Source organism: Pseudophryne corroboree, chromosome 7 (assembly GCF_028390025.1).
Source record: "Pseudophryne corroboree isolate aPseCor3 chromosome 7, aPseCor3.hap2, whole genome shotgun sequence".
NCBI lineage: Eukaryota > Metazoa > Chordata > Amphibia > Anura > Myobatrachidae > Pseudophryne > Pseudophryne corroboree.
In genome coordinates this window covers 284,903,720-284,927,983 of record NC_086450.1, presented here as the reverse complement: position 1 = coordinate 284,927,983, position 24,264 = coordinate 284,903,720, and the positions used below count along the sequence as shown (strand labels likewise).

Here is a 24,264-nt window from a genome sequence, read left to right as displayed (position 1 = left end):
AGCATCCACTTAGGACGTTAGAGAAAATAAGAATTTACTTACCGATAATTCTATTTCTCGTAGTCCGTAGTGGATGCTGGGCGCCCATCCCAAGTGCGGATTGTCTGCAATACTGGTACATAGTTATTGTTACCAAAAAATCGGGTTATTGCTGTAGTGAGCCATCTTTTCTAGAGGCTCCTCTGTTATCATGCTGTTAACTGGGTTTAGATCACGAGTTGTATGGTGTGATTGGTGTGGCTGGTATGAGTCTTACCCGGGATTCAAAATCCTTCCTTATTATGTACGCTCGTCCGGGCACAGTATCCTAACTGAGGCTTGGAGGAGGGTCTTGGGGGGAGGAGCCAGTGCACACCAGGTAGTTCTAAAGCTTTACTTTTGTGCCCAGTCTCCTGCGGAGCCGCTATTCCCTATGGTCCTTACGGAGTCCCCAGCATCCACTACGGACTACGAGAAATAGAATTATCGGTAAGTAAATTCTTATTTTTACCCCAGGTAGCCTCTCAACATAAGAAGACGCCGTATTATCAGGCGCAGTCCTTTGGGCCCCATAAGGGCAAGCGGGCAAAAGGCTCCTCATTTCTGCCCCGTGGCAGAGGGAGAGGAAAAAGGCTGCAGCAAACAGCCAGTTCCCAGGAACAGAAGCCCTCTCCCGTTTTCTGCCAAGTCCTCAGCATGACGCTGGGGCTTTACAAGCGGACTCAGGCACGGTGGGGGCCCGTCTCAAAAATTTCAGCGTGCAGTGGGCTCACTCACAGGTGGACCCCTGGATCCTTCAGGGAAAGGGGTATTCCACGCTGTTTGTGGTACCGAAGCCGGACGGCTCGGTGAGACCTAATTTAAATCTGAAATCCTTGAACACTTACATACAAAGGTTCAAATTCAAGATGGAGTCACTCAGAGCGGTGATGGCAAACCTGGAAGAAGGGGATTATATGGTGTCTCTGGACATCAAGGATGCTTATCTCCATGTCCCAATTTACCCTTCTCACCAAGGGTACCTCAGGTTTGTGGTACAGAACTGTCACTATCAGTTTCAGACGCTGCCGTTTGGTTTGTCCACGGCACCCCGGGTCTTTACCAAAGTAATGGCCGAAATGATGATACTCCTTCGAAGGAAGTGAGTTTTAATTATCCCTTACTTAGACGATCTCCGGATAAGGGTAAGATCCAGGGAACAGTTGGTAGTCGGGGTAGCACTATCTCAAGTAGTGTTGCGGCAGCACGGTTGGATTCTTAATATTCCAAAATCGCAGCTGATCCCGACGACACGTCTTCTATTCCTAAGGATGATCCTGGACACAGTCCAGAAAAAGGTGTTTCTCCAGGAGGAGGAAGCCAGGAAGTTATCCGAACTAGTCAGAAACCTCCTAAAACCAGGCTAAGTGTCAGTGCATCAGTGCACAAGGGTCCTGGGAAAAATGGTGGCTTCCTACGAAGAAATTCCATTCGGCAGATTCCACGCAAGAACTTTCCAGTGGGACCTGCTGGAAAAATGGTCCGGATCGCATCTTCAGATGCATCAGCGGATAACCCTGTCACCAAAGACAAGGGTGTCTCTCCTGTGGTGGTTGCAGAGTGCTCATCTTCTAGAGGGCGCAGATTCGGCATTCAGGACTGGGTCCTGGTGACCACGGATGCCAGCCTGCGAGGCTGGGGAGCAGTCACACAGGGAAGGAATTTCCAGGGCTTGTGGTCAAGCCTGGAGACATCACTTCACATAAATATCTTGGAGCTAAGGGCCATTTACAATGCCCTAAGCCAAGCAAGACCTCTGCTTCAAGGTCAGCCGGTGCTGATCCAGTCGGACAACATCACGGCAGTCGCCCACGTAGACAGACGGGGCGGCACAAGAAGCAGGAGGGCAATGGCAGAAGCTGCAAGGATTTTTCGCTGGGCGGAAAATCATGTGATAGCATTGTCAGCAGTGTTCATTCCGGGAGTGGACAACTGGGAAACAGACTTCCTCAGCAGAAGTTTTCCACATGATTGTAAACTGTTGTGAAAAACCAAAGGTGGACATGATGGCGTCCCGCCTAAACAAAAAATTGGACAGGTATTGCGCCAGGTCAAGGGACCCTCAGGCAATAGCTGTGGACGCTCTGGTAACACCGTGGGTGTACCAGTCAGTGTATGTGTTCCCTCCTCTTCCTCTCTTACCAAAAGTACTGAGAATTATGAGACTGAGGGGAGTAAGAACTATACTCGTGGCTCCGGATTGGCCAAGAAGGACTTGGTACCCGGAACTTCAAGAGATGCTCACGGAGGACCCGTGGCCTCTACCTCTAAGAAGGGACCTCCTCCATCAAGGACCCTATCTATTCCAAGACTTACCGCGGCTGCGTTTGACGGCAGGGCGGTTGAACGCCGGATCCTGAAGGAAAAAGGCATTCCGGATGAAGTCATCCCTACCCTGATCAAAGCCAGGAAGGATGTAACCGCAAAGCATTATCACCGCATTAGGCGAAAATATGTTGCGTGGTGCGAGGCCAGTAAGGCCCCGATGGAGGAATTTCAACTAGGTCGATAACTGCATTTCCTGCAAACAGGAGTGTCTATGGGCCTAAAATTGGGGTCCATTGAGGTTCAAATTTCGGCCCTGTCAATTTTCTTCCAGAAAGAACTAGCTTCAGTTACTGAAGTTCAGACGTTTGTAAAAAGGGTACTGCATATACAGCCTCCTTTTGTGCCTCCAGTGGCACCTTGGGATCTCAATGTAGTTTTGGGGTTCCTAAAGTCACAATGGTTTGAACCACTTGAATCTGTGGAGTTAAAATATCTCACATGGAAAGTGGTCATGCTGTTGGCCCTGGCCTCGGCCAGGCGCGTGTCAGAATTGGCGGCTTTATCCTGTAAAAGCCCTTATCTGATCTTCCATTCAGTCAGGGCGGAATTGAGGACTCGTCTCGGCTTTACAACTTTGCCAAGCAGCTATTTGGTCAGGGGCAAACACGTTTGCTAAATTCTACAAATTTGATACCCTGGCTGAGGAGGACCTGGAGTTCTCTCATTCGGTGCTGCAGAGTCATCCGCACTCTCCCGCCCGTTTGGGAGCTTTGGTATAATCCCCATGGTCCTTACGGAGTTCCCAGCATCCACTAGGACGTCGGAGAAAATAAGAATTTACTTACCGATAATTCTATTTCTCGTAGTCCGTAGGGGATGCTGGGCGCCCATCCCAAGTGCGGATTGTCTGCAATACTTGTACATAGTTATTGTTAACTAAATCGGGTTATTGTTGTTGTGAGCCATCTATCCAGAGGCTCCTCTGTTAACATGCTGTTAACTGGGTTCAGATCACAGGTTGTACGGTGTGATTGGTGTGGCTGGTATGAGTCTTACCCGGGATTCATAAATCCTTCCTTATTGTGTACGCTCGTCCGGGCACAGTATCCTAACTGAGGCTTGGAGGAGGGTCATGGGGGGAGGAGCCAGTGCACACCAGGTAGTCCTAAAGCTTTACTTTTGTGCCCAGTCTCCTGCGGAGCCGCTATTCCCCATGGTCCTTACGGAGTGCCCAGCATCCACTACGGACTACGAGAAATAGAATTATCGGCAAGTAAATACTTATTATATATAATATATATATATATGTATGTATATATATATGTATGTGTATGTATGTGTGTGTATGTATATATATATATATATATATATATATATATATATATATATATATATATATATATATATATATATACACACACACACGATACGGACATTACAGACTTTAGACGCTTCAGTACTAGGGGGATAACTACCCGCAAGGCGGGTTGTTACCGTTGTATCAATTGTGCTACATGTAATCATACGGACACAGGGGCATCATTTAGACATCATCACAATGGGAAGTATATTTCCATCAAACATGCAGTCACATGCACTACAGCGTATGTAGTATACATCATTAGATGCCTCTGTGGGTTCTGTTATGTGGGCAAGACTATCCGCCCTTTCAAGGAATGAGCTAATCAACATCGCTCAGCAATTCGGGCGGCTTTAATCTCAGGCAAAAGTGAACAGCCGGTGGCCCAACATTTTGCCAACAGGAACCATAGTCTGGCCAGTTTGAAATATATGATCATTGATCACCTCCCCAAATTGAATCGGGGCGGTGATGGGAACCAGAAATTATTGGTTATGGAGGCTCGTTGGATTGTCCGTCTGGACACTGTTGCTCCCCGTGGGCTGAATGAGAAGATTTGTTGGAATAGTCTGTGTTGATCAGTGGTGTTTAGTATGATTATTATTATTCATGCATTATAATGTGTTATTCCTGTAAGCTTCACTTTTGCTCAGCAGCTTATCATGTACGCAGTGTGATGCACATTGCGTTTTTAACCTCTTCCCACATGTGTTTCTATCATGTGTGGTTTCTCTTTTGTTTCATACTTTGGGATCCCGTTCCTGTCCCGCTGTAGACTGCAGGGGTCGCTAACCCCCTGGAGCTGCGGTGCGTGATGTGTCCTAGCAACAGGGGTGGTTGCGTCCTGTTGCCTTAGCAGCGGCGACGCGTCACTCTGGCGCACCAGTGGGTGACGTCATTGCGATGCGTCTCGCCGCGCCAGCGGGCGGGCTGGGCGCCTTCACAGGTGTGGGTGTTTTCTGGTATTTTGGCTCCTTTATAAGTGTGGTAAGTGGCTCTTTGTAGTTGTCTTGGTCACGTTTATTTACACGTCCTGACGACGGTGCTGTGACACCGAAACGTCGATGAAGTTCTGATTTCTGATATTTTTGGATTACAAATGCTATAATCAAAACCCTGTGAGTGCCGTCCTCTTTCTTTGGAGATATAGATAGATATATATATATATATATATATATATACACACACACACACACACACACACACACACACACACACACACACACACACACACACACACACACACACACACGTTGAGTATCCCATATCCAAATATTCCGAAATACGGACTTTTTTCAGCGAGAGTGAGATAGTGAAACCTTTGTTTTCTGATGGCTCAATGTACACAAACTTTGTCTAATACACAAAGTTATTAAAAATATTGTATTAAATGACCTTCAGGCTGTGTGTATATGAAACATAAATGAATTGTGTGAATGTACACACACTTTGTTTAATGCACAAAGTTATTAAAAATATTGTCTAAAATGACCTTCAGGCTGTGCGTATAAGGTGTATATGAAACATAAATGCATTCTGTGCTTAGACTTAGGTCTCATCACCATGATATCTCATTATGGAATTCAATTATTCCAAAATACGGAAAAATCCGATATCCAAAATACTTCTGGTCCCAAGCATTTTGGATAAGGGATACTCAACCTGTGTGTATATATGTATGTATATATATATATATATATATATATAATATATATATAATATATATATTAAATATATATATATATATATATATATATATATATATATATATATATATATGCTGCCGAGGAAATATAATATATAATCCCCTGCCAGTATAGAAAAATTGAGCGGGACCGAAGCCCGCCGCTGAGGGGGCGGAGCTTGATCCTCCAGCACTAACCAGCGCCATTTTCTCCACAGCACACTGCAGAGAAGCTGGCTCCCCGGACTCTTCCCTGCTGAACACGGTGACAGAGGGCAAAAAAAGAGGGGGGGGGGGGGGGGTACTTTTTATTGGCGCAGTGAGTGTATACTTATATATTTATATAAAAGCGCTGTTTTGTCTGAGAATTTGGTTTCCAGTGTCGGTTGGCGCTGGGTGTGTGCTGGCATACTCTCTCTCTGTCTCTCCAAAGGGCCTTATTGGGGAACTGTCTCCATATAGATATATGCCTGAGTATGTGGGGGTGTCGGTACGCGTGTCGGCATGTCTGTAGTGGAAGGCTCATCTAAGGAGGAGGTGGAACAGATGATTGTGGTGTCTCCGTCGGTAACGCCGACACCTGATTGGTTGGATATGCTGAATGTTTTAAATGCAAATGTGTCTTTATTACATCAGAGGTTAGACAAAGCAGAGTCCAGGGATAGAACAGGGAGTCAGTCCATGGCTTTGGCTGTGTCACAGGGCCCTTCAGGGTCTCAGAAACGTCCCCTGTCCCAAGTAGCAGACACTGATACCGACACGGATTCTGATTCCAGTGTCGACTACGATGATGCGAGGTTACACCCAAGGGTCGCCAAAAGTATTCATTATATGATTATTGCAATAAAATAAGAATTTACTTACCGATAATTCTATTTCTCATAGTCCGTAGTGGATGCTGGGAACTCCGAAAGGACCATGGGGATAGCGGCTCCGCAGGAGACTAGGCACAAAAGTAAAAGCTTTAGGACTAGCTGGTGTGCACTGGCTCCTCCCCCTATGACCCTCCTCCAAGCATCAGTTAGGATACTGTGCCCGGACGAGCGTACACAATAAGGAAGGATTTTGAATCCTGGGTAAGACTCATACCAGCCACACCAATCACACCGTACAACCTGTGATCTGAACCCAGTTAACAGCATGATAACAGAGGAGCCTCTGAAAAGATGGCTCACAACAATAATAACCCGATTTTTGTAACTATGTACAAGTATTGCAGACAATCCGCACTTGGGATGGGCGCCCAGCATCCACTACGGACTATGAGAAATAGAATTATCGGTAAGTAAATTCTTATTTTCTCTGACGTCCTAGTGGATGCTGGGAACTCCGAAAGGACCATGGGGATTATACCAAAGCTCCCAAACGGGCGGGAGAGTGCGGATGACTCTGCAGCACCAAATGAGAGAACTCCAGGTCCTCCTCAGCCAGGGTATCAATTTTGTAGAATTTTACAAACTTATTTGCTCCTGACCAAGTAGCTGCTCGGCAAAGTTGTAAAGCCGAGACCCCTCGGGCAGCCGCCCAAGATGAGCCCATCTTCCTTGTGGAGTGGGCATTTACAGATTTTTGGCTGTGGCAGGCCTGCCACAGAATGTGCAAGCTGAATTGTACTACAAATCCAACGAGCAATAGTCTGCTTAGAAGCAGGAGCACCCAGCTTGTTGGGTGCATACAGGATAAACAGCGAGTCAGATTTTCTGACTCCAGCCGTCCTGGAAACATATATTTTCAGGGCCCTGACAACGTCTAGCAACTTGGAGTCCTCCAAGTCCCTAGTAGCCGCAGGCACCACAATAGGTTGGTTCAGGTGAAACGCTGAAACCACCTTAGGGAGAAACTGAGGACGAGTCCTCCATTCCGCCCTGTCTGAATGGAAAATCAGATAAGGGCTTTTACAGGATAAAGCTGCCAATTCTGACACGCGCCTGGCCCAGGCCAGGGCCAACAGCATGACCACTTTCCATGTGAGATATTTTAACTCCACAGATTTAAGTGGTTCAAACCAATGTGACTTTTTGGAACCCAAAAACTACATTGAGATCCCAAGGTGCCACTGGAGGCACAAAAGGAGGCTGTATATGCAGTACCCCTTTTACATCGTCTGAACTTCAGGACTGAAGCTAGTTCTTTTTGGAAGAAAATTGACAGGGCCGAAATTTGAACCTTAATGGACCCCAATTTCAGGCCCATAGACACTCCTGTTTGCAGGAAATGTAGGAATCGACCCAGTTGAATTTCCTCCGTTGGGCCTTACTGGCCTCGCACCACGCAACATATTTTCGCCAAATGCGGTGATAATGTTTTGCGTTTACATCCTTCCTGGCTTTGATCAGGATAGGGATGACTTCATCCGGAATGCCTTTTTTCCTTCAGGATCCGGCGTTCAACCGCCATGCCGTCAAACGCAGCCGCGGTAAGTCTTGGAACAGACAGGGTCCTTGCTGAAGCAGGTCCCTTCTTAGAGGTAGAGGCCACGGATCCTCCGTGAGCATCTTTTGAAGTTCCGGTTACCAAGTCCTTCTTGGCCAATCCGGAGCCACGAATATAGTGCTTACTCCTCTCCATCTTATCGATCTCAGTACCTTGGGTATGAGAGGCAGATGAGGGAACACATACACTGACTGGTACACCCACGGTGTTACCAGAGCGTCTACAGCTATTGCCTGAGGGTCCCTTGACCTGGCGCAATACCTGTCGAGTTTTTCCCAACGGTTTATAATCATGTGGAAGACTTCTGGGTGAAGTCCCCACTCTCCCGGGTGGAGGTCGTGTCTGCTGAGGAAGTCTGCTTCCTAGTTGTTCACTCCCGGAATTGCTGACAGTGCTATCACATGATTTTCCGCCCAGCGAAGAATCCTTGCAGCTTCTGCCATTGCCCTCCTGCTTCTTGTGCCACCCTGTCTGTTTACGTGGGTGACTGCCGTGATGTTGTCCGACTGGATCAACACCGGCTGACCTTGAAGCAGAGGTCTTGCTAAGCTTAGAGCATTGTAAATGGCCCTTAGCTTCAGGATATTTATGTGAAGTGATGTCTCCAGGCTTGACCATAAGCCCTGGAAATTCCTTCCCTGTGTGACTGCTCCCCAGCCTCGCAGGCTGGCATCCGTGGTCACCAGGACCCAGTCCTGAATGCCGAATCTGCGGCCCTCTAGAAGATGAGCACTCTGCAACCACCACAGGAGGGACACCCTTGTTCTTGGTGACAGGGTTATCCGCTGATGCATCTGAAGATGCGACCCGGACCATTTGTCCAGCAGGTCCCACTGGAAAGTTCTTGCGTGGAATCTGCCGAATGGGATTGCTTCGTAGGAAGCCACCATTTTACCCAGAACCCTTGTGCATTGATGCACTGAGACTTGGCTCGGTTTTAGGAGGTTCCTGACTAGCTCGGATAACTCCCTCACCTTTTTCTGGACTGTGTCCAGGATCATCCCTAGGAACAGAAGACGAGTCGTCGGAACCAGCTGCGATTTTGGAATATTGAGAATCCAATCGTGCTGCCGCAACACTACCTGAGATAGTGCTACACCGACCTCCAACTGTTCCCTGGATCTTACCCTTATCAGGGAATCGTCCAAGTAAGGGATAACTAAAATTCCCTTCCTTCGAAGGAATATCATAATTTCGGCCATTACCTTGGTTAAGACCCGGGGTGCCGTGGACCATCCATACGGCAGCGTCTGAACTGATAGTGACAGTTCTGTACCATAAATCTGAGGTACCCTTGGTGAGAAGGGTAAATTTGGACATGAAGGTAAGCATCCTTGATGTCCCGAGACATCATGTAGTCCCCTTCTTTCAGGTTCGCAATCACTGCTCTGAGTGACCCAATCTTGAATTTAAACCTCTGTATGTAAGTGTTCAAAGATTTTAGATTTAGAATCGGTCTCACCGAGCCGTCCGGCTTCGGTACCACAACAGTGTGGAATAATACCCCGTTCCCTGTTGCAGGAGGGGTACCTTGATTATCACCTGCTGGGAATACAGCTTGTGAATGGCTTCCAAAACTGTCTCCCTGTCAGAAGGAGACATCGGTAAAGCCGACTTTAGGAAACGGCGAGGGGGAGACGTCTCGAATTCCAATTTGTACCCCTGAGATATCACCTGAAGGATCCAGGGGTCTACTTGCGAGTGAGCCCACTGCGCGCTGAAATTCATTGAGACGGGCCCCCCACCGTGCCTGATTCTGCTTGTAAAGCCCCAGCGTCATACTGAGGGCTTGGCAGAGGCGGGAGAGGGTTTCTGTTCCTGGGAACTGGCTGATTTCTGCAGCCTTTTTCCTCTCCCTCTGTCACGGGGCAGAAATGAGGAACCTTTTGCCCGCTTGTCCACGAAAAGACTGCGCCTGATAATACGGCGTCTTCTCATGTTGAGAGGCGACCTGGGGTACAAACGTGGATTTCCCAGCTGTTGCCGTGGCCACCAGGTCTGAAAGACCGACCCCAAATAACTCCTCCCCTTAATAAGGCAATACTTCCAAATGCCGTTTGAAATCCGCATCACCGGACCACTGTCGTGTCCATAACCCTCTACTGGTAGAAATGGACAACGCACTTAGATTTGATGCCAGTCGGCAAATATTCCGCTGTGCATCACGCATATATAGAAATGCATCTTTTAAATGCTCTATAGGCAAAAATATACTGTCCCTATCTAGGGTATCAATATTTTCAGTCAGGGAATCCGACCACGCCAACCCAGCACTGCACATCCAGGCTGAGGCGATTGCTGGTCGCAGTATAACACCAGTATGTGTGTAAATACATTTTAGGATACCCTCCTGCTTTCTATCAGCAGGATCCTTAAGGGCGGCCATCTCAGGAGAGGGTAGAGCCCTTACAAGCGTGTGAGCGCTTTATCCACCCTAGGGGGTGTTTCCCAACGCACCCTAACCTCTGGCGGGAAAGGATATAATGCCAATAACATTTTAGAAATTATCAGTTGTTATCGAGGGAAACCCACGCATCATCACACACCTCATTTAATTTCTCAGATTCAGGAAAACTACAGGTAGTTTTTCCTCACCGAACATAATACCCCTTTTTGGTGGTACTCGTATTATCAGAAATGTGTAAAACATTTTTCATTGCCTCCATCATGTAACGTGTGGCCCTACTGGAAGTCACATTTGTCTCTTCACCGTCGACACTGAAGTCAGTATCCGTGTCGGCGTCTATATCTGCCATCTGAGGTAACGGGCGCTTTAGAGCCCCTCACGGCCTATGAGACGTCTGGACAGGCACAAGCTGAGTAGCCGGCTGTCTCATGTCAACCACTGTCTTTTATACAGAGCTGACACTGTCACGTAATTCCTTCCAACAGTTCATCCACTCAGGTGTCGACCCCCTAGGGGGTGACATCACTATTACAGGCAATCTGCTCCGTCTCCACATCATTTTTCTCCTCATACATGTCGACACAAACGTACCGACATACAGCACACACACAGGGAATGCACTGATAGAGGACAGGACCCCACTAGCCCTTTGGGGAGACAGAGGGAGAGTTTGCCAGCACACACCAGAGCGCTATATATATACAGGGATAACCTTATATAAGTGTTTTTCCCCTTATAGCTGCTGTATCTTTAATACTGCGCGTAATTAGTGCCCCCCCTCTCTTTTTTAACCCTTTCTGTAGTGTAGTGACTGCAGGGGAGAGCCAGGGAGCTTCCCTCCAACGGAGCTGTGAGGGAAAATGGCGCCAGTGTGCTGAGGAGATAGGCTCCGCCCCCTTATCGGCGGCCTTATCTCCCGTTTTTCTATGTATTCTGGCAGGGGTTAAATGCATCCATATAGCCCAGGAGCTATATGTGATGTATTTTTTTTTTGCCATCTAAGGTATTTTTATTGCGTCTCAGGGCGCCCCCCCCCAGCGCCCTGCACCCTCAGTGACCGGAGTGTGAAGTGTGCTGAGAGCAATGGCGCTCAGCTGCGGTGCTGTACGCTACCTTATTGAAGACAGGACGTCTTCTGCCGCCGATTTTCCGGACCTCTTCTGCTCTTCTGGCTCTGTAAGGGGGACGGCGGCGCGGCTCTGGGACCCATCCATGGCTGGGCCTGTGATCGTCCCTCTGGAGCTAATGTCCAGTAGCCTAAGAAGCCCAATCCACTCTGCACGCAGGTGAGTTCGCTTCTTCTCCCCTTAGTCCCTCGATGCAGTGAGCCTGCTGCCAGCAGGACTCACTGAAAATAAAAAACCTAATTTAAACTTTTACTCTAAGCAGCTCAGGAGAGCCACCTAGATTGCACCCTTCTCGTTCGGGCACAAAAATCTAACTGAGGCTTGGAGGAGGGTCATAGGGGGAGGAGCCAGTGCACACCAGCTTGTCCTAAAGCTTTTACTTTTGTGCCCAGTCTCCTGCGGAGCCGCTATCCCCATGGTCCTTTCGGAGTTCCCAGCATCCACTAGGACGTCAGAGAAAGGATGTTTTACATATCACTGATGACCCCTCTGTCCCTGACAAGAGTGTACACATGTTTAAGGAAAATAAACCTGAGGTAACCTTTCCCCATCTCATGAGCTGAACGCGTTATTTGTAAAGGCTTGGGAAACTCCAGACAAGAAACTGCAGATTCCCAAAAGAATTCTTATGGCGTATCCTTTCCCTACGCAGGACAGATTACAGTGGGAATCCTCACCCAGGGTGAACAAGGCGTTAACGCGATTGTCCAAAAAGGTGGCGCTACCGTCTCCAGACACGGCAGCCCTCAAGGATCCTGCTGATCGCAGACAGGAAACTACCTTAAAATCTATTTTTACACATACGGGGGCCTTGCTCAGACCGGCAATAGCGTCGGCTTGGGTTTGTAGCGCAGCTGCGGCTTGGACGGATACCTTGTCAGCTGACATTGATACCCTGGATAGGGATACCATTTTATTGACCTTAGGTCACATTAAAGACGCAGTCTTATATATAAGACGCTCAGAGAGACGTTGGTCTTCTAGGTTCGAGAGCCAACGCCATGGCGATTTCTGCTAGGCGAGCCCTGTGGACCCGCCAATGGACGAGTGATGCCGACTCAAAGAAGCATATGGAAGTTTTACCTTACCAAGGTGAGGATTTATTTGGGGAAGGTCTCGCTGACCTGGTTTCCACAGCTACCGCGGGCAAATCCTACTTTTTTACCTTATGTTTCCCCACAGCAAAAGAAAACGCCGCAATATCAGATGCAGTCCTTTCGGTCGCATAAGTCCAGAAGAGGTTGGGGTTCTTCCTTCCTTGCCAGAGGTAAGGGAAGAGGGAAAAAGCTGCCTGCTACGGCTAGTTCCTAGGAGCAGAAGTCCTCCCCGGCTTCTACTAAATCCACCCCATGACGCTGGGGCTCCACTGAGGGAGTCTGCGCCGGTGGGGGCACGTCTTTGATTCTTCAGCCACGTCTGGGTTCAGTCAGACGTGGATCCTTGGACAATGGAAATTGTATCCCAAGGCTACAAGCTAGAATTTGAAGACATGCCTCCTCGCCGGTTTTTCAAATCTGCTCCTCCAGCTTCTCCCACAGAGAGGGAGATAGTTTTAGCTGCAATTCAAAAACTGTGTCAACAAGTGGTTGTCGAGGTTCCCCTAGTTCAACAGGGGAAGGGGTACTATGCAACCCTGTTTGTGGTCCCGAAACCGGATGGCTCGGTCAGACCATTTTAAATTTTAGATCCCTAAACCTGTACTTGAAATAGTTCAAATTCAAGATGGAATCGCTCCGGGCAGTTATCTCCAGCCTGGAGGGGGGAGAATTTATGGTGTCACTGGACATAAAGGACGCATACCTTCGTGTCCCCATATATCCCCCTCATCAGGCGTACCTGAGATTCGCTCTACAGGACTGTCATTACCAGTTTCAGACGTTGCCGTTTGGGCTTTCCACGGCCCCGAGGATTTTCACCAAGGTAATGGTGGAAATGATGGTGCTCCTGCACCTGCAGGGAGTCACAATTATCCCGTACTTGGACGATCTCCTGATAAAGGCGAGAACGAGAGATCAGTTGCTGAAAAGGGTGGCGCTCTCCCTGAGAGTGCTGCAGCAACATGGCTGGATTCTGAATCTACCAAAGTCACAGTTGGTTCCAACAACTCGACTATCTTTCTTAGGCATGATTCTGGACACGGAACAAAAGAGGGTTTTTCTCCCAATGGAAAAAGCCCAGGAACTCCAGAACATGGTCAGAGACCTGTTAAAACCGAAAAGAGTCTCAGTCCATCAATGCACTCGAGTACTGGAAAAAATGGTGGCGACCTACGAGGCCATCCCCTTCGGCAGGTTTCATGCGAGGACGTTTGTGGGACATTCTGGACAAGTGGTCCGGGTCCCATCTTCAAATTCATCAGAAAATAAGCCTGTCCCCCAGGGCCAGGGTGTCTCTCCTGTGGTGACTGCAGAGTGCTCACCTTCTAGAGGGTCGCAGGTTCTGCATTCAAGACTGGGTCCTGGTAACCACGGACGCAAGCCTCCGAGGATGTGGAGCAGTCACACAAGGAAGAAACTTTCAGGGGATAGGGTCAAGCCAGGAGGCTTGTCTACACATCAACGTACTGGAATTGAGGGCCATATACAACGGCCTACGTCAAGCGGAGAATCTTCTTCGCGACCTACCGGTTCTGATTTAATCAGACAACGTCACAGCCGTGGCGCATGTAAACCGCCAAGGCGGAACAAGGAGCAGGGTGGCAATGGCGGAAGCCACCAGGATTCTGCGCTGGGCGGAAAATCACATAAGCGCTTTGGCAGCAGTCTTCATTCCGGGAGTGGACAACTGGGAAACAGACTTCCTCAGCAGACACGATCTCCATCCAGGAGAGTGGGGACTTCATCAAGAAGTTTTTGCAGAGATAACAAGTCGTTGGGGACTTCCTCAAATAGACATGATGGTGTCACGCCTCGACAAGAAGCTTCGGAGGTATTGTGCCAGGTCAAGGGACCCTCAGGCAGTAGCAGTGGATGCCCTGGTGACACCGTGGGTGTTTCAGTCGGTCTATGTGTTCCCTCCTCTTCCTCTCATCTCAAAGATATTGAGAATCATAAGACTAAAAAGAGTGCAGACAATACTCATTGTTCCAGATTGGCCTCGAAGGACCTGGTATTCCGATCTTCAGGAAATGCTCTCAGAAGATCCGTGGCCTCTTCCTCTCAGAGAGGACCTGTTGCAACAGGGGCCCTGCGTGTTCCAAGACATACCGCGGTTACGTATGGCGGTTGAACGCCGAATCCTAGCTGGGAAAGGCATTCCGGAAGAAGTCATCCCTAGTCTGATGAAGGCTAGAAAGGAGGTGACGGCGAAATATTTTCACCGTATCTGGAGAAAGTATGTATCTTGGTGTGAATCCAAGAATGCTCCTACGGAAGTTTCGATCTGGGCCTTTTTCTACACTTTCTACAGACAGGAGTGGATATGGGCCTAAAATTAGGCTCCATTAATTAAGGTACAGATTTCGGCCCTATCAATTTTCTTTCAGAAGGAATTGGCTTCTCTCCCAGAAGTCCAGACGTTTGTAAAGGGAGTGCTGCACATACAGCCTCCTTTTGTGCCTCCAGTGGCACCATGGGACCTTAACGTGGTGTTACAGGTTCTGAAGTCTCACTGGTTTGAACCTCTTCAAACCGTTGACTTAAAATTTCTCACTTGGAAGGTGGTCATGTTGTTGGCCTTGGCATCTGCAAGGCGGGTGTCTGAATTGGCGGTTTTGTCTCACAAAAGCCCCTATCTGATTTTCCTTGTGGATAGAGCAGAATTAAGGACTCGTCCTCAATTTTTGCCTAAGGTGGTTTCATCGTTTCATATGAACCAACCTATTGTGGTGCCTGTGGCTACGGGTGACTTGGAGAACTCCAAGTTCCTTGATGTAGTAAGGGCCTTAAAAATTTATGTAGCCAGGACGGCTTGGGTTAGGAAAACAGAGGCACTGTTTGTCCTGTATGCAGCCAACAAGGTTGGCGCTCCTGCTTCTAAGCAGACTATTGCTCGCTGGATCTGTAACACGATTCAGCAGGCTCATTCTATGGCTGGATTGCCGTTACCAAATTCGGTAAAGGCCCATTCCACTAGGAAGGTGGGCTCTTCTTGGGCGGCTGCCCGAGACGTCTCGGCATTACAGGTTTGCCAAGCGGCGACTTGCTCGGGTTCAAACACTTTTGCAAAATTCTACAAGTTTGATACCTTGGCTGAGGAGGACCTCATGTTTGCTCAATCGGTGCTGCAGAGTCATCTGCACTCTCCCGCCCGGTCTGGAGCGTTGGTATAATCCCCATGGTCCTTACGGAATTCCCAGCATCCTCTAGGACGTAAGAGAAAATAAGATTTTAAACCTACAGGTAAATCTTTTTCTCCTAGTCCATAGAGGATGCTGGGCGCCCGTCCCAGTGTGGACATGTTTCTGCAAGGCTTGTATATAGTTATTGCTTACATAAGGGTTATGTTACAGTTAAGATCAGTCGTTGGCTGATGCTGTTTTGTTCATACTTTTAACTGGTTGCGTATATTCCATGTTATACGGTGTGGATGGTGTGTGTACTGGTATGAATCTTGCCCTTAGATTAACAAAAATCCTTTCCTCGTACTGTCAGTCTCCTCTGGGCACAGTTTCTCTAACTGAGGTCTGGAGGAGGGGTATAGAGGGAGGAGCCAGTGCACACCCATCTAAAGTTATTTATAGTGCCCATGTCTCCTGCGGAGCCCGTCTATACTCCATGGTCCTTACGGAGTCCCCAGCATCCTCTACGGACTAGGAGAAAAAGATTTACCAGTAGTTTTAAAATCTTCTTTTTTGCCATCCGGGCAAAACCGCAGCGTGTGAAACAGCCCTTCAGTGGATATTTCCGGCTGCAACCCAGCAGCCGGGCCGGGGCCGTGTTGTGTGAAAGAAGTGTGTTTTTCATATATAACTGAGAACACTGCAAGGCGAAAAGCCGTCCAGCTTTTTGGCGGCCGGTGAAAACTGGCTAGTGTGAAACAGCCCATAAGCAGTATAAAATCTAGGAGGTGAAATATTATTATGAAATTAAAATTGTATTTGTTTATATAACTGTAGTTGATACAATGATTAATTCAGACAGATTGTCAGCCAACTTTTATAATGAGTAAAGAGTCTCAATAGTTTAAAAAATAATCTCTTTTGTTGCCTTGGCATGTATTACTTTAAAAAGCACCTAACCGGTCTGTATTATCTCAAAGAAATGAGCAGATAATGTGGCCAAGAGTTTAGCTGCCTACTGTATATAGGATAGCAACAGTCTCATGAGTCACACTGCAGTTAGTATAGTACGGGTGCAGCGCTTTCCAAATACTGGCAGCTGTTTAAACTTGAAGTGCTCATTGAGGTTACAGCTGGAGAATAAGGATGCAGAATTCTGCAGCATGGAGTGAGAAGCTTCTTGTATAGTATATAGAATATTTTTTATTTTCTGGTTTCATTCCACTTTTGAGAATTAACTGAAGTATTTGTTACCCTCTTTCAAAGGCTTGGAAAGGTGGTAAGCAATACACAACTTGGAGACACAGTTACTTGGATACCCCTGAGATTTGTTTCAATTTAGTTAATTTCCAACTGCTTTCTATCGTTTTGTCACAAACGTTTCACAATATTTCTTATTTCTTTGATTTTTAGTTCTACTCTGGGCACCGATCTCCACACATTCCATATAGGCTTTTGCACCTTGTATGGACACATGCACGGCATTTAGCAGGGTACGAGCAACAGGATGCACACGAGTTTCTAATTGCTGCATTAGACGTTCTGCACAGACATTGCAAAGGTGAGCATATGAAATATCTTCCCTCATGGTCATGTCTGTCAATTAATAAATTTTCATTTTAAATGTGTAAATATATATATTTTTGCATAAAGCATTTTTTGTTATGAAACATTAATGTATTTTTCATATTAATTAAATTTTAATAATGTAATAAATACTCCTTAACATTATGGTCACTAGTACCAAAATGACAGTTACAATTTTGTCTATTGAAACAGATGCAACTGTAGTCACTGCTGCAAACAAGTCCCACTGAGGAAAGGGGGTGCGTCTGATCTGTGTGACGTGCTTTGTTACATGGCAGAAATCAATAGAAGTGATTGTTCCCAAATAATTTTTTTTGTAGCACAATTTTTTTTTTGTTCAGATTATTAAATCGAATTGATTCGAAATCAATGCTAATTCTGTTAATTTAATTTATAGGGTTTTTTTTTTTTAGTGTGGCAATTGAAACCTGTATTTCTGTTTTAAGGTGTCATGTAAAAACATTGGAGATTTGATTATACCAACACAAAGGACATAGTTAAATTCCAAAAATTAATATTTAGTCCATCTATTTAACCATCTTTCTTAGTTGTATGTGTGACAGAATTGGAATTTGGACAGTGAAGTCCGGATTGAGAAGTCAGGTTTATTGTTGTGCGGTCTACCGAAATAAGAGATGACCAGTAGGTAGTTGCTGACTAGCGTAAATATTAGCTGTTGTTGAAAAATGTAGTTTGATGACAGAAGGACATCTAAGATGATATGGTTAAATCTTCGGAGAGGATCAGAAGATTGGGTGTTGGTCACACGTAGCAGTAATACTGATAATACTGACCACGGTACATGATCTAATTTGAGAAAAGTAGAGGGCCTAAAGCTGGGTACACACCTGTGTAAACCCAGACTTTTTGGGTAAAATGCTACTGATTAGCCGGGCTCTGTGTGTACCCAGCTGGGACCCTTATGACCCCTTGTGGGGCGCGGGGGGTAGCAGATCCTCTGTGGGGATCGGGAGGTCCCATGTGCAGCACATTAGATACGACCTCCCGTTCCCGACCGTTGTAAGCCGTCTATCAGGTAACACTCCTGCATCTGTACAGGGTTCACACCTATTCAATAAACGGCCGTTCGCCCAATATCGGGAGAAAGGGCCAACCATTGTATAGGTGTGTACCCAGCTAAAGACTGTAACTGGTGGAACAGATTATGGAAACTGCAAAGAATTAGACTCACTCACTATGGTTTGATAAGTAGTATGAAAAAAATGGTGTAAGGCAATGTCCCTAAAACCAAGAGAATGTACAATTTGTTGTAGAAATGTATGGTTGTCCATGTCAAATACAGCAGAGAAGCCATGGAAAATTTGAAGCAAGTAGTTATCTGTACATTGTCAATTTTAGTGCAGTATCTGAATTGCTTGGAGAGAGCCTGGTTTTATGCGAGTAAGAAGTGTAAAATATGAAATTTTGGGTCAGCATGATTTATTTGTAATTTTTGTTTTTTTCAGAATAGGAGTTATAACTGCTTGTTTGAAAATTGTAATTATACCAATGGAAAAGAGTGAGAATACATTGTTATTTAAGGCTGGGATGAGCACAAAAGACCATGATCATCTGATTTGTGAGGAGGTAGGGTTGAATGGATACTTAATTTTCATTTGTGAGATCAAGTGAGTAGATACCAGAGGGTGCAGTGAAGGAATTGGGTAGAGTAATGTTACTCAGGGAAGAGGATTTACCCTTTCAGATTGGATTTTATCTTTCTAAACACAGGGCTGCAGGGATTGGTATAGAAGAGTATTACAATTTTAAATGTATTAAAGAGGTATTTAGAGTTAGAACAGTGAGTGCAGATGAGAGATTGAATGTGTGTTGGCATTGTCCAGGGTATAAAAGTAGTATATTTCTGGATGTCCCTGAAAAGTAGAAATCTTTTACAAGTGTAATTCTGCTTTGGAATAGCAAAGCACAGAAAGAACTGTGGTTAGATCTAGTCAAGTATTTACAGATCACTTTGCTTTAAGATAAAACAGAATAATTGTCATAGTGGGGACTACTTGCTAATCATTCATTGTAGTCATACTGTACCTGCACAGGCATTGACAAAAACGGAGAAGTACAATTCCAAAACCAGTCCATCCTGAGACACAGACTATCCAACAGTATTGTGTGGTTATTTTGGATGTCTGGAGCCGCTTTTTGCTGAGCTTTATTGGACATTCAGACCTCTGCCCACTTCTAGGTCTCACGTTTACTGTAAACTCGTATATTGTGGTTTATCTTTTGGTGGGAATGTGGCAGAGCTGAAAGAATTGTGCAGCACTTCTCGTGGTGAGGTGGGCAGCTATTAAACAGATGACTTTTAGGACGCTGCAATCAAAACATTAGCAATACTCCCACATCTAGAAAACTATGACACTGTATGAAAGAGAGTGCTTTCTGCAGCGGGGTACACTGCGTTCCACAGGGAAAATATTGGGGTGTAGCTTTGACTGTCCCAGGATGAATTGGGACCTCCTCTATAACCCCGCCTCCAGGCACTGAGAGCTCAGTTTCGAGTGGTGCCTGCAGGCAGCAGGTCACCTAACAGGCGGGCTGCACTGGGCAGCAGTGAAAAAGCTGAAAGAACATTACAAGGGTCGCAGCACTGTTATGTCAAGCGGCGTTGCATACTCCTGCTGCTCTGATCCCGGGTACTTGCGGCTTAGGCACACGGTCACAGACGCTCTCCTGGTTCGCGTAGCTGCTCCGAAAAGAGGAGGTAAGAGGGTCCCCCAAGTGGGACCAACCACTAAATCGCGTTCCTGGTCGCTGTCTAGGGAAACGTAATGCGGCGCTGGCGTGGACACTGTCACCGAGCAGAGACCCCACTATATTCGACAGGGCATAGGAGTACAGGTCGGGTGTGCTAACGCTATTGGTAAGGCTCCCTAGCACCAGCGGTGAGGACCGGCATAGAGGAGCTGGCGCTTGATCTGTAGCCCCGGCCCAGGGCGCCATCTCCTCGCAGATTTCCTGCCCTGGAGCTGCCTCACACTCACCCTCCGTTCCTGACATAGGCGCTGGGCGCCATCTTCTGGGCATAGCTGCTACTTGTATCTGAGATTGCAGGGCAAGATCTCCCCTGTAAAGCCACCTGTCTACAGTGCTGAGACTTTACAGACACTTGAGTATTCTACATGTCTTATTACAGACAGCGTTAGTTAAGAAAATGTGGTACCTATTACAGAATATATTGTACGAGTATTCTGATACATACCTCCGCTCTAGGACCGCGCTGTGCTATATATATATATATATATATATATATATATATATATATATATATATATATATATATATATATATATATATATATATATATATATATATATATATAAAAAGAGTTTTATAGGTCGGTGCGCTTTGTCCAACGTTCAAATGTTCCTTCAAAGGAAGGGGTCGTCAAAAGTCCAGATGTTGGGACTTAATTGGTCGTGAATGTTCCGTATCAGTAACTTTCTAGCAACGACTTCGTACTCTATAGACACCTCCCAAACTTCTTTGGTGGCTGCTCAGTTCTTCAAGATATGACCTAGGTATATTCAGTCATGCAATTCTGTGGAGGCAGGGGAGAAGAACAAGCGCCATATGGTGTAGTAATTTGGATTAATCGGAATATTGTAAACACATATATAAAATGTAAGTACCGGATGGATTCTTGAGATCAGGCCTATCTGTCTCTCTTTATTCTCAGTGGCTGTTCCCCACCTCCTTCACTTCATATCAGCATCCTGAGGCCCCCAGCACCTGGTGACATAGGATTAATAGACGAGCTGGGGGCCTCAGGATGCTGATATGAAGTGAAGGAGGTGGGGAACAGCCACTGAGAATAAAGAGAGACAGATAGGCCTGATCTCAAGAATCCATCCGGTACTTACATTTTATATATGTGTTTACAATATTCCGATTAATCCAAATTACTACACCATATGGCGCTTGTTCTTCTCCCCTGCCTCTATATATATATATATATATATATATATATATATATATATATTATACATACATACTGCTGTGGGGTACACTGGGCTCCACAAGGATTAACATCGGGGTGTAGAGTAGGATTTTGATCCGAGGCACCAACAGGCTCAAAGCTTTGACTGTTCCCAAGATGCACAGAAGCTCAGTTTGTAAGTTGGTGCCATGCAGTAGGCAGGCACATAACAGGAGGGCTGCCTTTTGCAGCCTATTGATAGACTTCAGGGCTGCAGCGTGTAAAGTCACATCGACTTTTCTGACTGCAGCTCCATCACCCCAAGTGGCGCTGTATACTCCCACGCCCTGGTTGCTAGGTCACTGCAGGGGAGGCTCCGATTCTTTCTTTTTCATCCACTAGGGGTCACTGGAGTACTCTTGGGATATGGACGGCTTTAGCAGAACAGGGCACTGAATATTTAAATTTAGTAACTCTCCTCCCCTCCATATTCCCAGAGTACCTCAGTGTTTTTTCTGTGCTCACAGCACTAACAAGGCTTGTGTGGAGCTCCCACACTTACTTTGAATATTTTATTTCTCTAACGTCCTAGAGGATGCTGGGACTCTGTAAGGACCATGGGGATAGACGGGCTCCACAGGAGACATGGTCACTTTTAAGAAAGACTTTGACTTTGGGTGTGCACTTGCTCCTCCCTCTATGCCCCTCCTCCAGACCTCAGTTTGATACTGTGCCCAGTGGAGACTGGGTGCATTACAGGAGCTCTCGAGTTTCCTGTAAGAAAGCATTTTTGTTAGGTTTTTTATTTTCAGGGAGCCTGCTGGCAACAGACTCCCTGCATCGAGGGACTGAGGAGAGAGAAACAGACCCACTTCTCTGAGTTCAGGGCTCTGTTTCTTAGGCTACTGGACACCAGTAGCTCCAGAGGGATCGGTACGCAGCTCTCACCCTCGCCGTCCGTCCCAGAGCCGCGTTGCCGTCCTCCTCGCAGAGCCGGAAGCATTGCAGCTGTGCACCTTTGCTCCCCTTCACCTCACACACTCCGGTCACTGCAAGGGTGCAGGGGGGGGGGGGCGCGGGGCGCCCTGGGCAGCAATATGAATCTCTCTTATGGCACAGATATATATACATGTACAGCTGGGCACTGTACATGTATACAAAGAGCCCCCGCCATGTATTAAAAAAATTGAGCGGGACAGAAGCCCGCCGCCGAGGGGGCGGGGCTTCTCCTTCAGCACTCACCAGCGCCATTTTTTCTCCACAGCACCGCTGAGAGGAAGCTCCCCGGACTCTCCCCTGCTTGACACACGGTGACAGAGGGTTTTAAAGTAGAGGGGGGGGCACATAATTGGCGCAGATACATAAAACAGCGCTGCTGGGTAAACATTAATTTCTCTGACGTCCTAGTGGATGCTGGGAACTCCGTAAGGACCATGGGGAATAGCGGCTCCGCAGGAGACTGGGCACAAAAGTAAAGCTTTAGGACTACCTGGTGTGCACTGGCTCCTCCCCCTATGACCCTCCTCCAAGCCTCAGTTAGATTTTTGTGCCCGGCCGAGAAGGGTGCACACTAGGGGCTCTCCTGAGCTTCTTAGTGAAAGTTTAGTTTTAGGTTTTTTATTTTCAGTGAGACCTGCTGGCAACAGGCTCACTGCATCGAGGGACTAAGGGGAGAAGAAGCGAACCTGCCTGCTTGCAGCCAGCTTGGGCTTCTTAATCTACTGGACACCATTAGCTCCAGAGGGACCGAACACAGGCCCAGCCTCGGAGTCCGGTCCCAGAGCCGCGCCGCCGCCCCCCTTACAGAGTCAGAAGCAAGAAGAGGTCCGGAAAAAACGGCGGCAGAAGACATCAGTCTTCAACAAGGTAGCGCACAGCACTGCAGCTGTGCGCCATTGTTACTCAGGCACACTTCACACTTCGGTCACTGAGGGTGCAGGCGCTAGGGGGGGGCGCCCTGAGCAGCAATGTAAACATCTTGGCTGGCGAAAATACACCACATATAACCCCCAGGGCTATATGGATGTATTTTAACCCCTGCCAGAACTCACCAAAAAGCGGGAGAAAGGGCCGCCGAGAAGGGGGCGGAGCCTATCTCCTCAGCACACGGGCGCCATTTTCCATCACAGCTCCGCTGGAAGGACGTCTCCCTGACTCTCCCCTGCAGTCCTGCACTACAGAAAAGGGTAAAAAAGAGAGGGGGGCACTAATTTGGCGCAGTTCTAATAATAACAGCAGCTATAAAGGGAAAAGCACGTTTTATAGTGGTATTCCTGTCTATATATAGCGCTCTGGTGTGTGCTGGCATACTCTCCCTCTGTCTCCCCAAAGGGCTAGTGGGGTCCTGTCCTCTATCAGAGCATTCCCTGTGTGTGTGCGGTGTGTCGGTACGATTGTGTCGACATGTTTGAGGAGGAAAATGAGATGGAGGCGGAGCAATTGCCTATTATAGAGTTGTCACCCCCTAGGGAGTAGACACCTGAGTGGCTGAGCTTATGGAAGGAATTGCGTGACAGTGTCAGTTCTTTACGAAAGACAGTTGACGACATGAGACAGCCGGCTACTCAGCTTGTGCCTGTCCAGGGGGTCTCAAACGCCATCAGGGGCTTTAAAACGCCCGTTACCTCAAATGGCAGACACAGACACGGATACTGACTCCAGTGTCGATGATGAGGAGACAAACGTGACTTCCAGTAGGGCCACACGTTACATGATTGAAGCAATGAAAAATGTATTGCATATTTCTCTGACGTCCTAGTGGATGCTGGGAACTCCGTAAGGACCATGGGGAATAGCGGCTCCGCAGGAGACTGGGCACAAAAGTAAAAGCTTTAGGACTACCTGGTGTGCACTGGCTCCTCCCCCTATGACCCTCCTCCAAGCCTCAGTTAGATTTTTGTGCCCGGCCGAGAAGGGTGCACACTAGGGGCTCTCCTGAGCTTCTTAGTGAAAAGTTTAGTTTTAGGTTTTTATTTTCAGTGAGACCTGCTGGCAACAGGCTCACTGCATCGAGGGACTAAGGGGAGAAGAAGTGAACTCACCTGCGTGCAGAGTGGATTGGGCTTCTTAGGCTACTGGACACCATTAGCTCCAGAGGGACCGAACACAGGCCCAGCCTCGGAGCTCGGTCCCGGAGCCGCGCCGCCGGCCCCCTTACAGAGCCAGAAGCAAGAAAAGGTCCGGAAAAATCGGCGGCAGAAGACATCAGTCTTCAACAAGGTAGCGCA

The 24,264-nt window shown here is 47.3% G+C and overlaps 1 protein-coding gene across 4 annotated transcripts in view; it reads left to right on the top strand.

Annotated features, from left to right (window-relative positions):
• Positions 1–24,264, top strand: part of LOC134945111 (ubiquitin carboxyl-terminal hydrolase 22-A) — a 459,291-nt gene that overhangs the window by 258,837 nt on the left and 176,190 nt on the right. For all 4 annotated transcript variants that reach the window (XM_063934177.1, XM_063934176.1, XM_063934175.1 and 1 more), the window contains exon 8: positions 16,930–17,077. In XM_063934177.1, coding sequence (XP_063790247.1) covers positions 16,930–17,077 — 148 coding nt within the window. The remainder of the gene's footprint in view (positions 1–16,929; positions 17,078–24,264) is intronic.